This window comes from Neofelis nebulosa, chromosome 2 (genome assembly GCF_028018385.1).
Source record: "Neofelis nebulosa isolate mNeoNeb1 chromosome 2, mNeoNeb1.pri, whole genome shotgun sequence".
In the NCBI taxonomy this organism is placed as follows: domain Eukaryota; kingdom Metazoa; phylum Chordata; class Mammalia; order Carnivora; family Felidae; genus Neofelis; species Neofelis nebulosa.
The window spans coordinates 217,040,676-217,059,879 of record NC_080783.1 but is presented as its reverse complement, the minus strand read 5'-3'; the positions used below and the strand labels follow the sequence as shown (position 1 = coordinate 217,059,879).

Sequence of the window (19,204 nt, the reverse complement as noted above, 5' to 3'; positions counted from 1 at the left end):
TCTGTGCCTCATGTGGGGCTTGAACTCACAACCCTGGGATCAGGAGTCACATGCTGTACCGACTGAGCCAGTCAGGCGCCCCGAGTTTTTGAAATTTTCAATAACTTTAAAGGAAGTAAGATAGATCTGTTCAAGGGAAGGATTTAAAAGGTCCAAACATAGTGAACCAGAAGAAAACAGACCAAAATTTTAATCGTAGTTGATTTCTGGTAGTAGTCATTGGTGACTTTTACTATAATTTGTTCATGTTACTTTGTCAAAAAGAAAACGTGTTTCAACGATGTTATGATTCCCAATATTAGTACTAAAGTTCCTAAATGCTCCAGACGTGTGGAAAACTAAAGAGAACATGCCTTGTAATGGGTTAGTCGGCCACTCCGTGGGGTTGGGGGAACTTGAGCTAATCGTATTCCAGTACTTGGGGGAGCGATACCCCGGGGAAGGTGTGCAGGAGGGAGGGCTGTGTTGGTTCATTCAGGCCTTTACAGAGGAGTTCTTATGAAGAGCTTAGAACAGTGCTTACCACGTAGTAAGTGCTGTTTGTGTTTGTTTTGTTAGTAAACATACCCGTGTGCCTTCTCTGAGCCAGGCGAGGCTACAGGTACAAAGTTCTTGCCCTCATGGACCTTACATTCTGTGTGTGGGGTACCAATAATAAACAGGTACATGTGGATGTGTCAGCTGGCGGTAAGTTCCGTGTAGAACAGTACAAGAGAGTAAGGGAATTCTGGGCAGTGCAGAGATTACTAGTGTTCTCAGGGGGGTCAAGGAATCTTCTCTAACAAGAAGCCTGATTGGAGCCAGAGCCTGAAGGAGGTGAGAGAGTGAGCCACACCTCTCTGAGAGAAGGGTGTTCCACATAAGTGCAAAGGCCCTGGGGTGGAGCATGCTTGGCCTGTGGGTGGAGTGACAAGGAAGCGAATGCTGCTGGAGCACAGGAGGGGGTGAGCAGGAAGGACAGGAAGAAACAGGGAGCTTTGACTTCTGAAGGAAACGTTTTGTTCAGGTCTATCATTTATTTGAAAACTTTAGTTTTGGAATTTGCAAAATAAAGGGAAATAGAGGAGAAAGGACAGTGGACTGGTACGCACTTACCATTCCGCCTCGATAACTTTAACCCACGGCCAGTGGTCTGTCACCTCTGCCACCACCTGCTCCTCAGCCCGCCCTCCCCATGATTCTGAAGCAGAATCTCAGATCGTGCATCATTTCCTCCATTGGCATCTCAGAATGGGATCTAAAAGATAAGGTTCCCATTAATGTCTGTGGTGCTCAAATTGTCCCGACTGTGGCCAGCCGGAGCCCCTTCGGGTTAGCTCTGGGGCCGTGTGAGGGCGCCCCTGTGGTCGGTGACAGCCTCCTTGGCTTCAGGGATGATGTCCCACCCAGCCTCTTCCCAGACATTTCCTGCCTCAGACATGGAGTCAGTTGTTTCTCCAAGGATCCCTCACTCCTCGTGCTGGGAAGTGGCATCACCATCCGGAGGCCAAGTCTGCACGGTGGGGGGCGGGGAGGTTGCTAGGCTTATCATGGCTTCTAGGCATTCTCAGTTTCGTCTTCCAGAAGGATGGTAATTGGTAATTGGTGTTAAAAAAGGACCGCGTTGGGCACTGTGCTGGGGATGGCGTGGGCGCGACAGGCAGCAGGTGCACAGGGGTAGGGGATGCGGAAGTGTCTTGGATATCGTGGATGGATTTGTATGGGAGAGTTACTGGAGTTTATCCACGGATGAGGTTGGGGTGTGAAATAGAGGCTGAGTCGAGGTGGCGCAAGAGTCTTTGGCTCCAGTCGCCGTGTGCGGGGGCAGAGGAGACTAGGAAGGCAGCTTCCTGGAGCAGAGGGCAAGAGTACAAGTTAGGTTCGCCTTACCTGTTGGGAATCTACTCGTGGTGTTGAGCAGGCGTGGGTCCGTGAGTCTGGAGTTGCAGGAGAATTCCGGGCTGGAGACAGGGACTCGGGTCGCCTGCGCACACAGGGCATCGCAAACCCCATGGCGGGGTGGGCCTGGGAGATGCACACACAGAAGTTGGAGGGAGCGGGAGACACAGGCTCAGCTCGTGGCTCAGGGTCCAGGGAAGGCCACCCTCTTCTCAGTGGCGGAAGCGGGTTCGTGGTGGAGAGTGGGGGCACTGGTGGAGGTGCCGGAGTCTGCAGAGAGGCGAGTGAGTGAGGTGGGAGTGGGAGTGCGTGTGCACGTGGCCACGGACGGACGTGGAGCTTCTAGGCCACTACAGACTGTTTGACACCTATGTCAACGACGGTGGGAGAGGGGATGTGACTGGTAGAAACAAGGGAGTATGAATTCAGTTGTGGGCACATGGACACTAAGGGGACCGTCGTATCCAAGGAGAAGTGTCCTCTGGGCAGCTGGAGCTGTGAAACAGGGTGACAGTCTTGGAGTCGAGCCGCCCCGACCCAGGGAGGTGCCCCGCAGCGGGGGCTGGGGCTTGGCCAGCAGGTTGCAGCCCTGCTTTCCGGCTCAGGCAGGCACGTAAGGAGTGTTCAATTGCACACAGGGCCCTGCGCCCATCAGGTGTGGCTGAAGCAGTAAGACTGAGTCAGTCCCCTGAGAGATAGAGGAAGGGACGGTGAAGAACTGGCTTTGGGGGCACGATCACAAGGAGCCCCGTTTTCTGTCATGTGGTACTTGGTTTAGACGCATGAGGTAAGATAGGTAGTTACACCTGTCCCTCTTGGAAGAAGCGGAAAGTCACCTTGGAAAGTTAGGGTTTGGTGGTCAGAAGGAAAGTCGCAGGATGGCTGGTTCCAGTTTTAACTCACTAAGCTGGTTCTCCATAAAGCCTCTTTTTTTTATATATATATAAGTTTATTTTATTTTGAGAGAAAGAGAGGTGGGGAGGGGCAGAGAGAGAAGAGAGAGAGAGAGACAGAGGTGCCACACTGTCAGCGCAGAACCTGATGTGGGGCTCGAACTCAAAAAACCACGAGATCATGACCTGAGCTAAAACCAAAAGTCAGATGCTTAACCCACTGAGCCACCCAGGCGGGCAGCTTTCCATACGACCTCTTTATCTCTGAATAATGAGTAAGTATAATTGCCTTTGGGTATTGAAAATATAAACTAATGTTTCTCTTCTCTTTAAAATAAACACGTTTAAACATTTTAGACTTGATCTGTCTCTCTCAGAAATTACCAATAAGACATTTCTCCTGCCTGGTTTCACGTTGGGCTAATTGAATGCATGAGGACAGGCACTCATCATTTTTATTCTTTTCAGTGGAGGCGAAGTCAGAGAGCAAGAGAAGCGTTACTACCCATTCCGGATTATTCCCTATTTGATGCGCATACATGTCTCTACCCAGCGGGAACCTGAGTCGTGCTGTCTCACCCTGGTGGAGAAAGTTCACTCTGGTTATGAAGGTGAGTCCGGAGTGTCTGCTTTTAGATCAGACCTAACCTGTCAGCACATCAGGTGGGAACACATGAAAGCCTGTTTACTGAGCTGTGGAACCAGAAAAGAGCTCTCAAGGCTTCAGCTTGGCCCCGAACTCTGTGGGCATCTGTAGCATATAGCAGATCTTCCCTGATGTGTATTTACTACCCTTGACTTCTTGCGTGCTTGTCTCCTTCAAGGCAGCAGCACGGCCCAAGGGTCTAAGCACAGACTTGGCCACAGATATGTGATCCTCTGACCCTTTCTGTACTGGGGACTGTCCTATGGCCTTTTGCTTCTGCCCTGTGTGAAATAGCATAGTAAGTGTGGCACAGAAACATCACAAAAACAAATTTGTGTTTTTTAAGTGTTTTGAAATCCCTTGAGTAAAAACTATAGTTTATATCTTCGGATGGCAGAACTACATTTCTAAATTCATGCATTAGTACGGAAGTAGCTTACATTTATTATTTACAATTACAGTCCGTTCTGCTGTAACCTGACATCTGCTTCCTTAAAAATTACTGTCCTGTGCAAAATAAACCCCAAACACACACGCACAAAACCACAGGGCTTATGGGAAAAATGGGTTTTAGGGGCACAACACTCAAAACACTTAACTGCACATTAAAAAGACACGAATCTAATAAAAACAGTAATGGTTTTACACATTAAATGGTTAAGAAATACACAGTCGCTGCAGTAAATATGGCATCTCACCCTGAAAAAGCCCCGCGGTGGCTTGTGGCTGTGGGTGTTGGCACCTGCCGTGGCTCCTGAGTTGCTGTGGAAGGAGGAGGGTGGAAGGAAGGTTGTCTGAAGTCAGACATGGATGGGCATGGCTCGTAACACGCAGCGCACAGAGGTAGCCATAGGTGTTTGAGGGGTGTGCGTGTGTTTGTGTATTCGTGGGTGACTCCATTCACCTCTCGTGTCTTGCAAATGAAATTGTGCGTGATTTCAAATCACTCCACTTGCAAAATGAATTACAGCAGAATTGGCCACACCAATTATATTACATAGATTTGAAATCTCCGAATCACGCCGACACCAAATCCAGGGTGCTCAGTTACACACAACCACCAAATACAACCACGCTTTCTAGTCCTGACCTTTAATTTCCCCTTGCTTTGACTGTTGGATTCTTTGTGGTGAGTAAGCTTTTCATGTACACAAATTACTTAAAATTAACTTTAGGAGGGCGCCTGGGTGGCTCAGTCAGTTGAGCATTCAACTTGGGCTCAGATCCTGATCTCACGGTTTGTGCGTTTAAGCCCCACGTCAGGCTCTGTGCTGACAGCTCAGAGCCTGGAGCCTGCTTCGGATTCTGTGTCTCCCTCGATCTCTGCCCCTCCCCCACTCATGCTCTGTCTCTCAAAAATGAATAAACATTAAAAAAAATAAAAAATTAAATTAACTTTAGGGTCACCTGAGTGGCTCAGTCAGTTAAGCTTCTGATTCTTCATCTCAGCTCAGGTTTTGATCTCAGAGTCATGAGTTTGAGCCCTGCATTGGGCTCTGCACTGGGTGGGAAGCCTTAAAAAAAAAAAAAAAAAAAGAAAGAAAGAAAGAAAATTAAATTAACTTTATTAGGCATTTTGCATTTTGACTTAATTAAAATGGAGTTAATGAAAATTATAATTTAACCATAGCTTTGGCTACTTGAAAGCCAGGTGCCCTAAGTGACATTTCTATCATTTCATATAGAGATATTGTTTCCTTTTTAATGTAAGTGGTTAGTTAAGTAAATGACTAATTAGATATTTGCCTTTAGGTGAGTCTTTGTTTTTCATAGCTCCTCGAATCCCGATGGATAAAAGAATTTTTACCACAACACACACCCCAGGGTGTGTTTTTCTTGAAATAGACGAAAGGTAAGTACTTCTTTAGGCCTGAAAGACATTTGTTTCTGAAAATAGAGAAAAATATGAGAACGTTTACATTATGTTTACATACTTCTACATTATGTAACAGACATCTATCCATTGCCCATTTGATTTCTGTTAGTTTGCAGTTTATTTTTAATATAAGTAGTTTGCATATTCTACTTCTCAGATTTAAATTTGATTTCAGATTTATGTTTGATTTCACAATAGTCTGCTTTAGGTAAGTCAGGACTTAATTATTGTTCCATTTCACACAAGAGGACAATGAACCTGGCCACATAGTATGTGATGTGTTTGAAATGGGACCAAAACTCTGGCCTCCTACTTCCTGTGCCAATGTGATTTCCACCAGACAAGGGCTTCCCCAACCAGGCTTTGATGAAATGTTTATTAGTCTGAAGTGAGGGGGGAAACAAAGGAAAAATAAGAACAGGTGTTTTGGGGTTTTTTTTTTTGGTAAAGGTAAGTTTATTTATCAACGTTTTTTATTTATTTTTGGGACAGAGAGAGACAGAGCATGAACGGGGGAGGGGCAGAGAGAGAGGGAGACACAGAATCGGAAACAGGCTCCAGGCTCCGAGCCATCAGCCCAGAGCCTGACGCGGGGCTCGAACTCACGGACCGCGAGATCGTGACCTGGCTGAAGTCGGACGCTTAACCGACTGCGCCACCCAGGCGCCCCAAGGTAAGTTTATTTAATTTAAAACATTATTACTTATTTTGAACTTACGTCCTTTCTACTTTTTTGGTATTAAAAGAGTCTTAAAGAAGAGTGATAGTAGATAGTAGTTGTTCCTTATTATTGTTTTTTAAATAAATTGATTTGGAAAAATAAACATTGTTATCCCCTGATGAGTACCCTCTGTTTTCCCCCACATTTATTTTTAAATTTTACTTATTCATGAAATGTGAAAATCTGGGGATCGGTGCACCACGGCACACGTAAGCGTAGAGCAAAAGAGTCAGAAAAGCTGGCACGGTTATGATAGTTATTCGTTTTGATTTTTAAAAAATCTTAACATCTGAAAATAGGCTTATTTAATAGTAGACAGCCTGAAACTAAACAATAACAGTGAAATACTCTGTATAATGTCATCTGTAGAAAGTAAGAACATTTAGCTGGAGACATTTAACGGTTTACATTTATTGCATGAGAAAGTATTTGTGCATTTGTACACATAGAAAACATTTATGGGGTCGGGTCTTCCTAAGTCATCCTGAAGAGTTTGAATTCACAGCTTTCCCGTGAACCTGCATCCTGCCCACATTTCTGCGTGCCGGTTGTCTGTCTGTCATCACCTTCTAGGCGACATTGCTTATATACAGTCTTAACCATGCCGTGTAAATTTGTAGCCCCCCCATTCATTTGACATCATAAACATTTTTCTGCATTATGGTGTGATCTCTGTAAACTTTTTTTAAGTAGGGGGGCATCAGAGACCCCCGAGGAACTTGCTAAAAATGCAGATTCCTGGTCTTACCCCAGCAGCCCTGACTTAGCCTGTGGTGAGCCTGTGAATCGTCTTGTAGCAAGTTCCGCGGGTGATTTTGATGCACTCTGTCCGATGACCAGCATTTCTTAGATTGTGTAACCATTTCCCCAGTGTGGGCACTCGGGTGGTTTGCTCTTATAAATGCGGTAATGACATCTTCCGCGTACCTGTTTTTTCTTTCGTATTTAGAATTAAGTAAAAAAGTATTTTTAAAAGTGTATAAAGTATGAAAATTGCTTGCTGCGTGTAACATGCTGCCCGTGCTGTGTGTGTCCCCAGAGCGGTGTCTCTGCTGGGTTACCTACCTCAGGATCTGCTGGGGACATCCATCTTGGCGTATGTGCACCCCGAAGACCGTTCTCTCATGGTTGCCATACACCAAAAAGGTGAGGGCCTGCTTCTTTACAGGAGCAACCGCTCATCTGCTCCGACTCTCCATTTCATTTCATGTTAGAGCTCCTCTTAAGGTCTAATCACTACAGCTCACCCTTCAACAGGTAAGCAGTGTGTTGAAGCTGCCAAAACAGTTTCTTCTCTATTTGGACATTTCTGAAAACCTTACTAAATGCCTGGGAACAGCCATTTGCAATAAATACCTGCGTTAAATAAATTCTAATCTCGTCGTATTATCTTATTTAGTCTTGAAGTATGCAGGTCACCCTCCCTTTGAACACTCACCCATTCGATTCCGTACCCAAAATGGAGATTACGTCATATTGGACTCCAGCTGGTCCAGCTTCGTGAACCCGTGGAGCCAGAAGGTTTCTTTCATCATCGGTCGGCATAAAGTTCGAACGTAAGTCCATCAGTGTTGGTGTTTTATAGAAGGCCTTTTTTTTACCAAATAATATTCTTCCACCCACTGACACCCTTTGAATCAATTGACACATAAACCGAATAAAGCACAGAATGTTTTTAAAGTGATTTTGGAATACAGTGTGGCAGTATGCGTCAAGAGCCTTAAAAGATTTCTACCACTCTGACCTCATGATTCCCTTATGGGAACAGTCTAAGGGAACATGCCTAAATACAGAAAAGCTTTATAAAGAAAAGACATCTTTTGCACCATTGTTCAATCATAATGACAGACTTAGAGCAGCTTATATGCCCATCATTAAGAAAGTTCTGGAATATTTGACATGTTGTATTATTGGTCAATACAAATTTTTGCAAAGATTATATAACATGAGAAATTGATAATAGATTAGACTTAAAAAGCAGCATACAAAATTGCTTATGCCATATGGTCATAACATGTTCAAAAGACACACAAACATTGTAAAACAGGAAAAAGAAGAAGAAAGGTAATACATTAAAGTGCAGATTTTGGCTGTGTGTAAGGTAATGGGGAGATAAGGGGTTTGGTTTTTTTTCTCTTCTGAATTTTAAAGTTCTCTTTACTGAGTGTGTAAAACTTTTTGTATCAGCTTCTGCTGTCAAATTCCACTTATTTGTGTCCATTTTATCAAATCTTTATTTTTTTAAGTTTATTTATTTTAAGAGAGAGAGTGTGTGGGGGGGAGGGGCAGAGAGAGAGGGGGAGACAGAGGATCCCAAGCAGGCTCTGCACTGTCAGCACAGAGCCTGATGTGGGGCTTGAACTCATGAACCGTGAGATCATGACTTGAGCCTAAATCAAGAGTCAGACGCTTAACCCACTGTGCCACCCTGGCGCCCCTCAAATCTTTATTTTTTTAAAAATTAGATGCTTTTTAGTTTTTATTTTCCTGCCCAACACGGCTGACTCAAGCCTCTTTGATGGCTGCTGCCCGTCCGTGTGACAGGACCTTGTGAAATGGACCTGAAACAACCTGGCCCGCCATTCCTGTCCCCTAAAATACTCCGAACCCCTTGATTTTTTGGTTTAAAATTTAAAACTGACCTGCCAGTTTCTCAGCTGGGCTGTAGGCTCTTCACAAAGACTGTGAAGTCTTTGTTTTTGAAGCACGGAAATTATACTTAACTCTTCAGGATCCTGCTGAGATTGAGAAATTAATTCTGTCTTCTGTGTTTTGTTGTACAGCTTTGTGCACATGAGCGCAAAACTGGGAGCAGTAGGTCTGCCGGTAAGACTTACTTTGGCATGTCTTCATACTGTAATAGAGGGCACCTAGCGGTGGCGGGAAGAGGTCCCAAGGTCCTCTTGCATCTGTGTATGTCTGGGTTCGGCCCTCAGCGGAGCAGATCTGGAACCCTAAGCAGAGAAGTGGGCTCCATGCCGCCCTAACTCATGAGACCAAATTTGTGCTAGGGAACTCGTATAATAATTAGGATAAGAAATAGGACTGCCAAGTGTTATTCACGTTGGTCAGAAAGGACATTTTTTTTCTGGTAGGAAAACCTGCAGGAAAATGAAAATAAGCAGGTGGCTGCTTAGTATGACTGTGAGAAACCCCAGGGCAGGTATGATTGCTTTCATGAGACGTCTGTCTGTCTACTGGTCTGCGTACCCTCCCTGTCAGTGCCAGAGCCACGTCCCAGATTCCCCAAGTGTCCTTTCAGTTTTTTTTTTATTATTAACTGATATCCAAGTGCTCCCCACGTCTGCAGATTAAAAAAAAAAAAAATTATACCTGTGTCTGCATCTCAGTTTTCAGAATTATGTAAGGGAAGTATTCAGAGTCTGGTAAGTATTAATCATGTAATATAATTGTAAGGTAACTGTCCATAGTGTTTATAAAATGATTTTAACAAGTGCTTAGGGATCCCTGGCTGTGTCAGACATCATGCTAGACCCTGAGAACGAGATGGTAAACCAGACAGACGTCCCCTCTACCATCACAGGGCCCCTAGCGTAGCAGGAGAGCCAGGACATGGAGGTGGCACGGTCACCTGTGAGCAGAGCTTTGGAGAGTGTGGCAGTTGAAGCAGGAAGTGGATAGTTAGCAGGGACCCTAACTGTCTGTGGGCAGGCAGGTTATGTGCTGTTTCCTCTCATTCTACACTTAAAATCCGTGTTCGGCGAAAGAATAACCCTGGCAGAGGTCACTGAGGGGAGGAAGTTGCAAAGCGCAAACGAGAACCAGGTTTTCTCCCTGACTCCTCGTGAGCCTTCTTTCCGTCCCTGGTGCTGCCCGGCATTTGCTGCTGCCCCACAAAGGCCCTGTCTCTGCAGCCTTCACATTAATCGTCTTGAGTTACATGATTAGTGATTGAACATACAACTTCCCTTTGTAGAAAGTTTCACCAACAGGAATACGTAAATCTCATAATACAAAGCAGTCTGCCCTATTTCCATTTCGGAATTTCACTTGAAAAATAAAACCCAAACATTTTTGGAAGGTATTCAAGCTCACAGTGGACAGATGCGTTGATCACAAATCAGATGTACTTTATTCAACCAGCCTGCCCCTTCACTGACGTATTCCTGCTTGTACGTGCCAGGCACTGTTGGAGGCACTGGAGAGGTGAACAAAATCGACCAGAGAGCCTCACCCCACAGTGCTCGTGTGGCAGCGGGAGGCACAGGCAACAGACCAATAGAGTGTCGCATACAGTGCGCCAGGCGCTGTGCATTCCAGTATGGTTTGCCATTTACGTACCACACGCGCGACGCTGTGCTGATAGCCATTGGTTGGCACCATCCACGGTCTGTGCACTGAGGGAGTCGACGTTGCCGGGGGGGGGGGGGGGGGTCTGGACAAAGAGGGAGGTGGTCTCCGGAGGCAGAGCTCTTCCTGACTGACGCTGCCGACATCCTGTGGTTTGTGGATAATTACTTCTGTCTTTGGGACAGTGTCTCAGTTTTTAGGGAATTGGGCTGTGTGTTTAAGTTGCGAGAAACAGTGACTATGGCAGAATGGAAAAAGGAACGCGTTGACTTTGGAGTCAGGCATGTCAACTGAAACGCTGACTACTGCTTCTGCGTCAGGTGACTCGGCAAGGGTCCAGACCTCTCTGGAGTCATGATGATTCCTGCTTTGTAGGGTTTGGAGGACTCAGGAGATACATGCCTGACTCAGTAGATCGTATCAGTGGTACCTTAGTTACTCAGGTACCAAGAGGCAGTATACCACCGTAGCAAACGTGCACTCTGGAGCCCAGGCTCTGGTCCCTTTGTGAACACCTGCTTAGACTTCACCAGCTAGGTGACCTCGGGCAAGTTTTCAACTCTGGTGAAGGACGTAATACTTGCTAGAGCATCTGGAACGGTGCCTGGCGCGTCGGAAGGGCTTAGAAAATGTTATTCTTGCTGTGTGTCATAAAAGATACATAGAAGTCAGTTCCTGCATAGAAGTCAGTTCCTTCCCTTCTTCGCGATGATTTCTACTGGCATTTCTGCCCCTGGCTGTGTTCAGGTAGTAGTTTTAAAAGGCTCTACTATAAACAAGACTAAGGGTACCATGACAGCCACGTTTTCACCAATAGGTGGGTGGCAGAACCACCTTTATAACATAACTGAAGTGCTTGGGTACGTTAAACATTAAATGTTGTTTGGCAGACCTAGGGTCTTAAAATTCCTAGCGTAGGTTACTCAGTTAATGTTGAATTTTGAAACCAGTAGCTGGTGAAGATACTTTGGTAGGTAGAGAGGTTACTCGTCACTGATTTTAGGTTTCTACAAATTCAATGCTGACACAATTGTGGAAAGAAAGATTAGAGCTCTAGACAAGCCAGAGAAGCCTCTTAATGTCTCATTTGTTTCTTAGTATTTTCTCTGCCTCCATAAATGGAATTTTAGCTTTATATTTTCTGTTTGAAGTCAGAGAGTTACTTTGTGTAAGTATAGATTTATTATTTGAACATTCTGTTTAAAGGTCACCTTAGACATGGGGTGCCTGGGTAGCTTAGTTGGTTGAGTATCCAGCTTCTACTCAGGTCACGATTTCACGGTTCGTGGGTTCGAGCCCCACATCGGGCTCTGTGCTGACAGCTCGGAGCCTGGAGTCTGCTTCCATTCTGTCTCCCTCTCTCTCTGTCCCTGAAAACATTAAAAAAATTTTCTTAATTTTAAAAATTAAAAAAAAATTAACCTTAGACTTTATTGTAAATTCATTTTGAATTGCTTGACTCCATCTTTCACTTGGCACCTTGTAGGAGTCCGCTGAATGAGGATGTTTTCGTGACCCGAATAAAAAAGACGAACCATAATGACAAAGATGTAACAGAATTGCAAGAACAAATTCACAAACTTCTCTTACAGGTAAAGTGAGATTTTAAAAAGCAAACACAAAATTTCCATAGTCGTGTTTTATTTTAACATTTGCTCATAGTGAAGTCACTTCACAAAGGTACACCACAAGGAGAGAGAAATCTTTACCGTCTGCGTTCCAGGAGTTTTTGTTTTCCTGGTTGTTTTTTAAATTCAGTTTTATTAATCTTGTTCCTGACTGAAACGCACAGAACATTCTTTTAAGATCCCATTCTAAGCAAATCGAGTCATAGTAGGCAGGTAGACAAGGAAGCTATTTCTAAATGAGAACATCCTTCTTGTATTTCCAACACTAGCCATGGGCTCAACTTCTGGGATTTGCCGTATTTTTTTAAACAATAATTCTAATCGTAAAGGATGGGGGCAGAGGGATGGCAGGTCTCAGCATCTCTGGTTACTCCAAAACAAAGGTGGCAAAAACTACTTCTTGAAAGCAGATGCCAAAAATGATTTCTACTGGAGACCCAACTAATAAGCTTGCGAAGCGTTTACTGATGGTGTCACACAGAAAACCGTGCGCCCCGTAGCTTCCAAACCGTCTTTTGTAAAGTCTCTAGGGTTCGTGAAGGAAGTTCGTGGAAAAAAGTATGGTATTTAATTTGTTCCGTCTGTTCCAAACTCAGCATAAAGAACTACTAGAGTTCACTGTCCTATTTTGTGACCTCTCTTATAACCATGTGGCTTTCTAAAGACTTGTTGTTCTAGAAACGTCCACCGGGCTAGAAAACTAGACTTTGCCCTTGAGAATTACCGAGCGAGAGAGGAATGTCTTTTTTGTCAGCCTCGGGCCGAAAGCATGGAGCTTCACCCACCGCACGTAGGATTTCGGAAGCGTTCACCTTCGCGTTCGGTGATCTCAGACACACTCTCGGGTGCCAGCCGCTGTGCCTGTCCCCTGGCGGCCCCGCACCCCGTAACGCTGACACCCGGCCCCCTTTTCCCTTCAGCCGGTTCACACGAGCGCCTCCGACAGCAACGGGAGCCCGGGCGGCAGCACCTCGCAGGAGCAGCGTGTCGGGAGCGTGTCGGGAGCGCGTGAGGCCGGTGGGCCCCGCGCCGCGCACGCGCACGGGGAGCCGGTACGTGCGCCACGTCGCGTCTGCGCAGGCGCGCCCTCCACCCTCTGCGTCCTCGGAGCGCGTGTGCGCCGCTCCTGCACCTCAGCACCTGTGACTTCCTGTGAGAGATTCTGGACCTTACTCGATCGCAGACGCCCTGCTTACCCCATTTTGGTTTGAAACAATGGCCGTTAAAAGAAAATACCAGCTTTGGAAGGTGATATTTGGGTTTATTGTACGATTTCTAAAGATTACCGTATTGCGAATAGACGTGTGTAAAGTCTCGTTTGAACTGGCCGTGCCGAGGCTCGGGGAGGAAAGTGAGTTAACGTGGTCAGTGTGTTCTCAGCCGCCATGTCCTCAGAGAACCGGAAGTTACGTGTGTTTTGTTCGTGTCTCTTTTAATGTACATGTTTATAATTTCTGAAGCACCTTCTCTCATTCTTTTCCCTCAGCTGACTTTGCAGCAGGTCTCCGTCCGTCTAAACAAAATTAAGAATCTCGGTCAGCAGCTCTACATTGAGTCAATGGCCAAGTCACCAGATAAGCAAGTGACGGCGATGCGCACAGGACGGCTTGGCGGTGAGTCAGCGGGGCAGCGCCCAGACCTCCTCCCACGGCTCTGCCCTCTCCTGGGGTGACGTGGGCGTGTGAGCAGGAAGCCACAGGCCGGTGCTGTCACCTTTCACCTTTCCTTGCCCGGGTGATGAGAGCAATAATGATAATGGCAGCAGCAAATACTGCTCGGGAAGCTAAATGGTATTAGAGTGTAGTTCTGTGTATTTCCACTAAAGAATTAATGTTTTTGGTAACACCAGCAGATTCATAGATTCTTCCGAATAAGGTATCTATAAATCAAAAAAGTTAATTAAAATTTTTTAAATTTTTTTTTTGGGGGGGGGTGGAGAGAAACAGAGCACAAGTGGGGGAGGGGCAGAGAAAGGGAGACCAAGAATCTGGGAAGCCAGCTTCGGGATCTGAGCTGTCAGCACAGAGCCGGAAGCAGGGCTCCAACTCAGGAACTGTGAGATCATGACCTGAGCCGAAGTCCCACCTTAACAGACTGAGCCACCCTGATGCCCCAAAAGAGTTAATTTTAGAGTATGTTTCAGATTTTAAAAAGTACATTAACATAATAATTCTGTCATTTAGAACAAATGAAGAATATTTATGACCTCAACTGAATGTAAAATTGGGGATTTTTTTTTAAATACATGTTTATGAGGTAAGGAATGTTCCTAAGGAATTGGATCAATCATGATGATTGACATTGTGTAGAAAAGTTAACCTACTGGCATTACATAGCAGAGGAAGGATCTATGATATAACGTAGAGACCAAGTTATATTAACTGTTTTAGTTTAGTTAGCTTTCCCTTCACTTGTCTTCCTGAACGTTAATATAACTTTGGAAGTCATCATAGGTTTGGTCACCAGAATATTATTAATGGTCTCTATCATTGTCAGATGTGGGTATTTACACAGTAGGGGTGAAATTTCTTCTCTAAAGTCAATAAGAATAAAAAATAATAATAGCTATATCCTTCAGTACTTGCCATGATTTACACAACAAAAACATCCAACCACTGCTCTTTTCAGGTGGTATCACAGGGAGCCCTGAGGCTGCCCTCCCGATATAGCATGCCCAGTCCGTGGGTTTTTCTTGTTGCCTTGGTAGGAGGTTTAGCACTCTGCTTGTTTCTTTTGCTGTAGCTGTAAGGGCACGAGACAGAAACAACTTTTTTTGTCCCTTGAAACCATCAGATTTCCTATCTTAAGTATCTGACTTGCTGTATGTTATTATCCCATGTCCTAGCATTGGGACTTCTTTAGGGAGATTTGACGGCTAAAATTTGTACATTTTTTCTTTATTTAAAGAAAGTGGTCCACTTTGTGCTGCTCACTGCTGCTTAGGCCTAGGACCTCATGTTAGGGCCACAGTTTTTTGTCCTGACCTCTATATTTCTTGTCAGAGTGGAAATCCTTTCTTACCTTCTGCTTTGTTCAGTTTCGTATCACCCACCATTGGCCTGGAAGTGCCATCACTATCATGGTTTAAAGGCTGTATTCAAGTTGTAGCTAATTCTGTGCATTTATGATGCTATTCTAGAAATTGACATTATCCTACTACTTAGCTATATGCTGTATTTGACTCTAACACACATAGGACGTGTCTTTTGGGTGAGAGGGAAGATCTGCCATTTGATAGAGCTTCGGAGAACTAATGTTACTTGGGCATCTTGATTTTATTAACATCTCAAGACCTACAAGTTTAAAGAGCTAGTAAAAAAATCTTTATTACAACTTACTCAAAAGAAACAAGTATGCAGCTTCAAGATAATCTTATAATTTAAATATTAGAAATTGAGTAGAAATAAGTCCAATCAAAAGGAAAATAGTAAGTAGTCATTGTGTACATAGCTTATGTACAGGGTACCAGAGCCAACAAGAAGATAAGGTTTTAAGTTTATATTTTTACCTTTCTTATGAGGGCAGATTAGGCTTTGAAATAGAGGAAGATGGGAAATTTTCAAAAGTTAATATGGAAAGCCAAGGACTAACAAAGATATAAAGCCCTTTCATCAGCTTTATATACTGATGCCAGCTGCTAGAAGCAGCTAGAGAAATTGGGGAAAATGTTCCACTTCTGGGGTGGTAGTGCTTGAGGGAGAGATATTGATCGATCAACTGAACTCATTCAGGGTGAGCGTGCTTTGGTTTCTGCTCAGGGAGAGATGGAAAGAGCATCATTGCAAACTGAGAAGGAAAAAAGCCATATGGCAGCAAATTCATGAGCTTTCTTGAACATGTCAGAGTACTGAGGCTACGTGGCAACCAACAGGCCTAAAATCTAAGGGAGAAATGTGCTTGCAGGGAGAAGTGAGATCAAGCCCTGAGTACTGATGCACTAGCTGACAGAACTGGTAACTCGCAAGAGACAGGCCTCCAAGGCATAGTACCAGGGGAAGACCACAGGCTGCAAGTGGAGCAGATATAGGAAAAAACGCAAAGCTCTCTAGCGCACCAGCCACCACGTAAGTACAAAATGTCACTAGAGGAATTGGAAGGCTGTACCGATGTTGAATGAAACCATAGCAACGGCAGACCGTAGGCCTGGCCAACAAATTAGGTTAACTCGAACACAGACCCAGCAGAAGGAAAGGCATGCTAGTCTCCACTGTCCTACACAAGATACTCCGTTTTCAACATATGAAGAGGCAAGGAAAAAAACTCCCAAGAGATAAAGCAGCCATCCAAACAAGAGACGGATATGACACAGATGTTGGAACCACCCGACAGGGAATTTAATACATTAAAATCTATGGGACAGTGAGCAGCATGCAAAACCACATGGGTATCATAGCATAGAGATGGGATATAAAAGAAAGGATCAAAAAGAAATACTAGAGTTGTAAATATGTCTTGGATGGGCACTCAACACACCCAAAAAAGGAATCCATAAACTTGAAGATCGATACATACAGGTTACGTCAACTGAAACACAAAGAGAAAGAAACATGTAGAATAGAGCCTCTAAGAACCTTGAGACACTATCAAATGATCTAACATAAGACTAATGGAATCCCAGAAGAAATACTGGAAATAACAACCAAGAATTTTCCACAGATAAGAAGAACACCAAGTAGCATAGATACAAAAAATAACCAAATAAAAACCAATCACAAGATAAAAACACCACATACTTGGGAAAAAAATACACCATGTACTTGGAAATATCATATTCCAATTGCCAGAAACAAAAGCAAAGAGGATATCTTGAAGGTAGCCAGAGGAACATAGACTACATACAGAAAAACAAGGATAAGAATTACAATAGGCATTTTTTTTAGATGCTGGGGACACTAGAAAACAAAATGTCTTAAGACAAAAAAATTGTTAGTGCCGAATTCCCTACGTGGTGGAAAGTATCTTTCAGAAATGAAGGAAATTGAAAGATTTCTTAAACAAAAACTAGGCGGGGAGTGTATTGCCAGCAGATCTAGTCTATAAGAAATGCTAAGGGAATTTCTAAAGGGGGAAGGAATATGGTACCGGACATAAAACTTGGATCTACACAAAGAAATGACAAGCACTGGAAATGGAGTTAATGAAGAAGTTTTATTTTTTACTTATTTTTAATTGCCCTGGAAGGTAACCAACTAACGCAAAAATACTCTTCTGCTTTCGTGGTCTGTGTTAAAATACTGCAAAGGATTGGGGGAGGCACTGGAAATGTGCTGCTGTGGAGGCCTTACATCAGAAGCAATATATTATTTGGAGGTAGAAACTGATGTCTAAAAGATGTGTGTTGTGAAATTTAGAACAGCTATCAGAACTAGTTTCTAAAGAAGCAATAAATGTCATTTGACGAGATAAAGTGGAACTTAAAACATTTAAAGCAAAATGAGGCAGAAAAGAAACAAAAACCCAGATGGAACAAGTGGAAAACAGCTAGCAAAGTGGTACACTTTAATTCAGCTATATCCGTAATCACATGAAATGTGAATGGTCTCAATGTACCAGCTAGAAGACTGACATTGTCAGTGGGTGAAAAAACGAGAGGCATCTGTGTAGTATCTACAAGAACCCATTTTGCAAATAAAAATATAGGTTAAGAGCAAAAGGTTACAAAAGATTCACATGCTAACAGGAATAAAAAGAAAGCCGGAAAGCTGTATTAATATCAACTAATGTAGACTTTAGGATCATGAACTTTATCAGGGAGGGTTTCAGAGGGATATTGCATGACAACAAAGTGGTTGATTCTCTGAGAGCATGTAACAGTCCTAAAAGGTTATGCACCTAACATCAGAGCTTCAAAATACATGAAGCAAAAACTGATAAAAGCTTTGAGAAATAAACAAATCCTCAGTGGTAGAGACTGTAACAAACCTCTCTCTAATTGATAAAACAAGTGAACAGAAATTTAGCAAAAGTATAGAAGATCTGAACAACACCATCAAGATTGGCTTGAACATGTATGGAACATTCCAACCAACAACAACATACTTATTTTTCTGAAGGGCACATGGACCATTCATCAAGATAGACCTTATTCTAGGCCATGATACAAACCTTAACAATTTAAAAAATATATAAATCATACCAAGTATATTCTCTGACTTGATTAAACTAGAAATCAGTAACTGAAAGGTTTATCTAGAAAATTCCCAAATGTTTGAAAATTAGAGAACACATATCTGAGTAACCTACAGGTCAAGGTCTTAAAGGGAAGTAAAATCATTTTGAAAGGAATGAATTGAAAAGACAACAAAAAAAATTGTGGAATGAAGCTAAAGCAGCGCTTAAAGGGAAATTGATATAGCATTGATTGTATAAGAAAAAGAAAAAAGGTCTCCATCAGTAATCTAAGCTTTCTCCTAAGAAACAAGAGCAAGAAGAGCAAATTAAATCCAAGGTAGGCAGAAAGAAGGAAATCTTTAAAACCAGGTATCGATGGAATTGAAAATAGAAATAAGAGAAAATGAAATCAAAAGCTGATAAAAATAAAATTAACAATCTTTTGGCCATACTTAATAAGAAAAGAAGACAGAAATGGCCAATATTGGGAATGAAAGATCACACAGATGTTAAAGTGACTACAAACAACTCTATCCCCCAACTTTGGTCTGTTATTTGAAAGAAACAAGCTATCAGAACTCAGTGAAAATGGGGCACCTGGGTGGCTCAGTTGGTTAAGCATTCAACTTCAGCTCAGGTCATGATCTCACGGTTCATGGGTTCGAGCTCCACATCTGCTCTGTGCAGACAGCTCGGAGCCTGAAGCCTGCTTTGGATTCTGTGTGTGTCTCTCTCCTCCCTCCCTGACTCGTGCTCTCTGGCTCTCTCTCAAAAATAAACAAACATTAAAAAAAAAAAAAAGAACTCAGTGTAAAAGTAATAGGTAACTAGAATAGACTTCTGTCTACTACAAATACTGAATTTGAAATTGAAAACCTTACAAAAAGAAACTAGGCCCAGATGCTTTCACTGGAGAGTTCTGTCAAACATTCAAGGAAGTAATAATTCCAGTCTGTACATAATCTTTTTGTCAGAAAATTGAAGACGGAAAAAAAATAGAAGAAGGAAGTTTGGAAAGGAAACTCCCAAACTCATTTTATGAGCCCATTAGTACTGTAATACTGAAACAAGATAAAGACAATTCAAGAAAAGAAGATTGTAGACCAGGATCCCTCATTAACATATTTGCAAAATCATCGA

At 43.4% G+C, this 19,204-nt stretch overlaps 1 protein-coding gene across 1 annotated transcript in view; it reads left to right on the top strand.

Moving 5' to 3' along the window:
• PER3 (period circadian regulator 3) overlaps window positions 1–19,204 on the top strand; it is a 60,987-nt gene that overhangs the window by 10,580 nt on the left and 31,203 nt on the right. Inside the window, 6 exon segments of the mRNA XM_058719232.1 lie at window positions 3,240–3,382; window positions 5,191–5,269; window positions 7,054–7,160; window positions 7,414–7,570; window positions 11,812–11,917; window positions 13,440–13,566. Coding sequence (XP_058575215.1) covers window positions 3,240–3,382; window positions 5,191–5,269; window positions 7,054–7,160; window positions 7,414–7,570; window positions 11,812–11,917; window positions 13,440–13,566 — 719 coding nt within the window.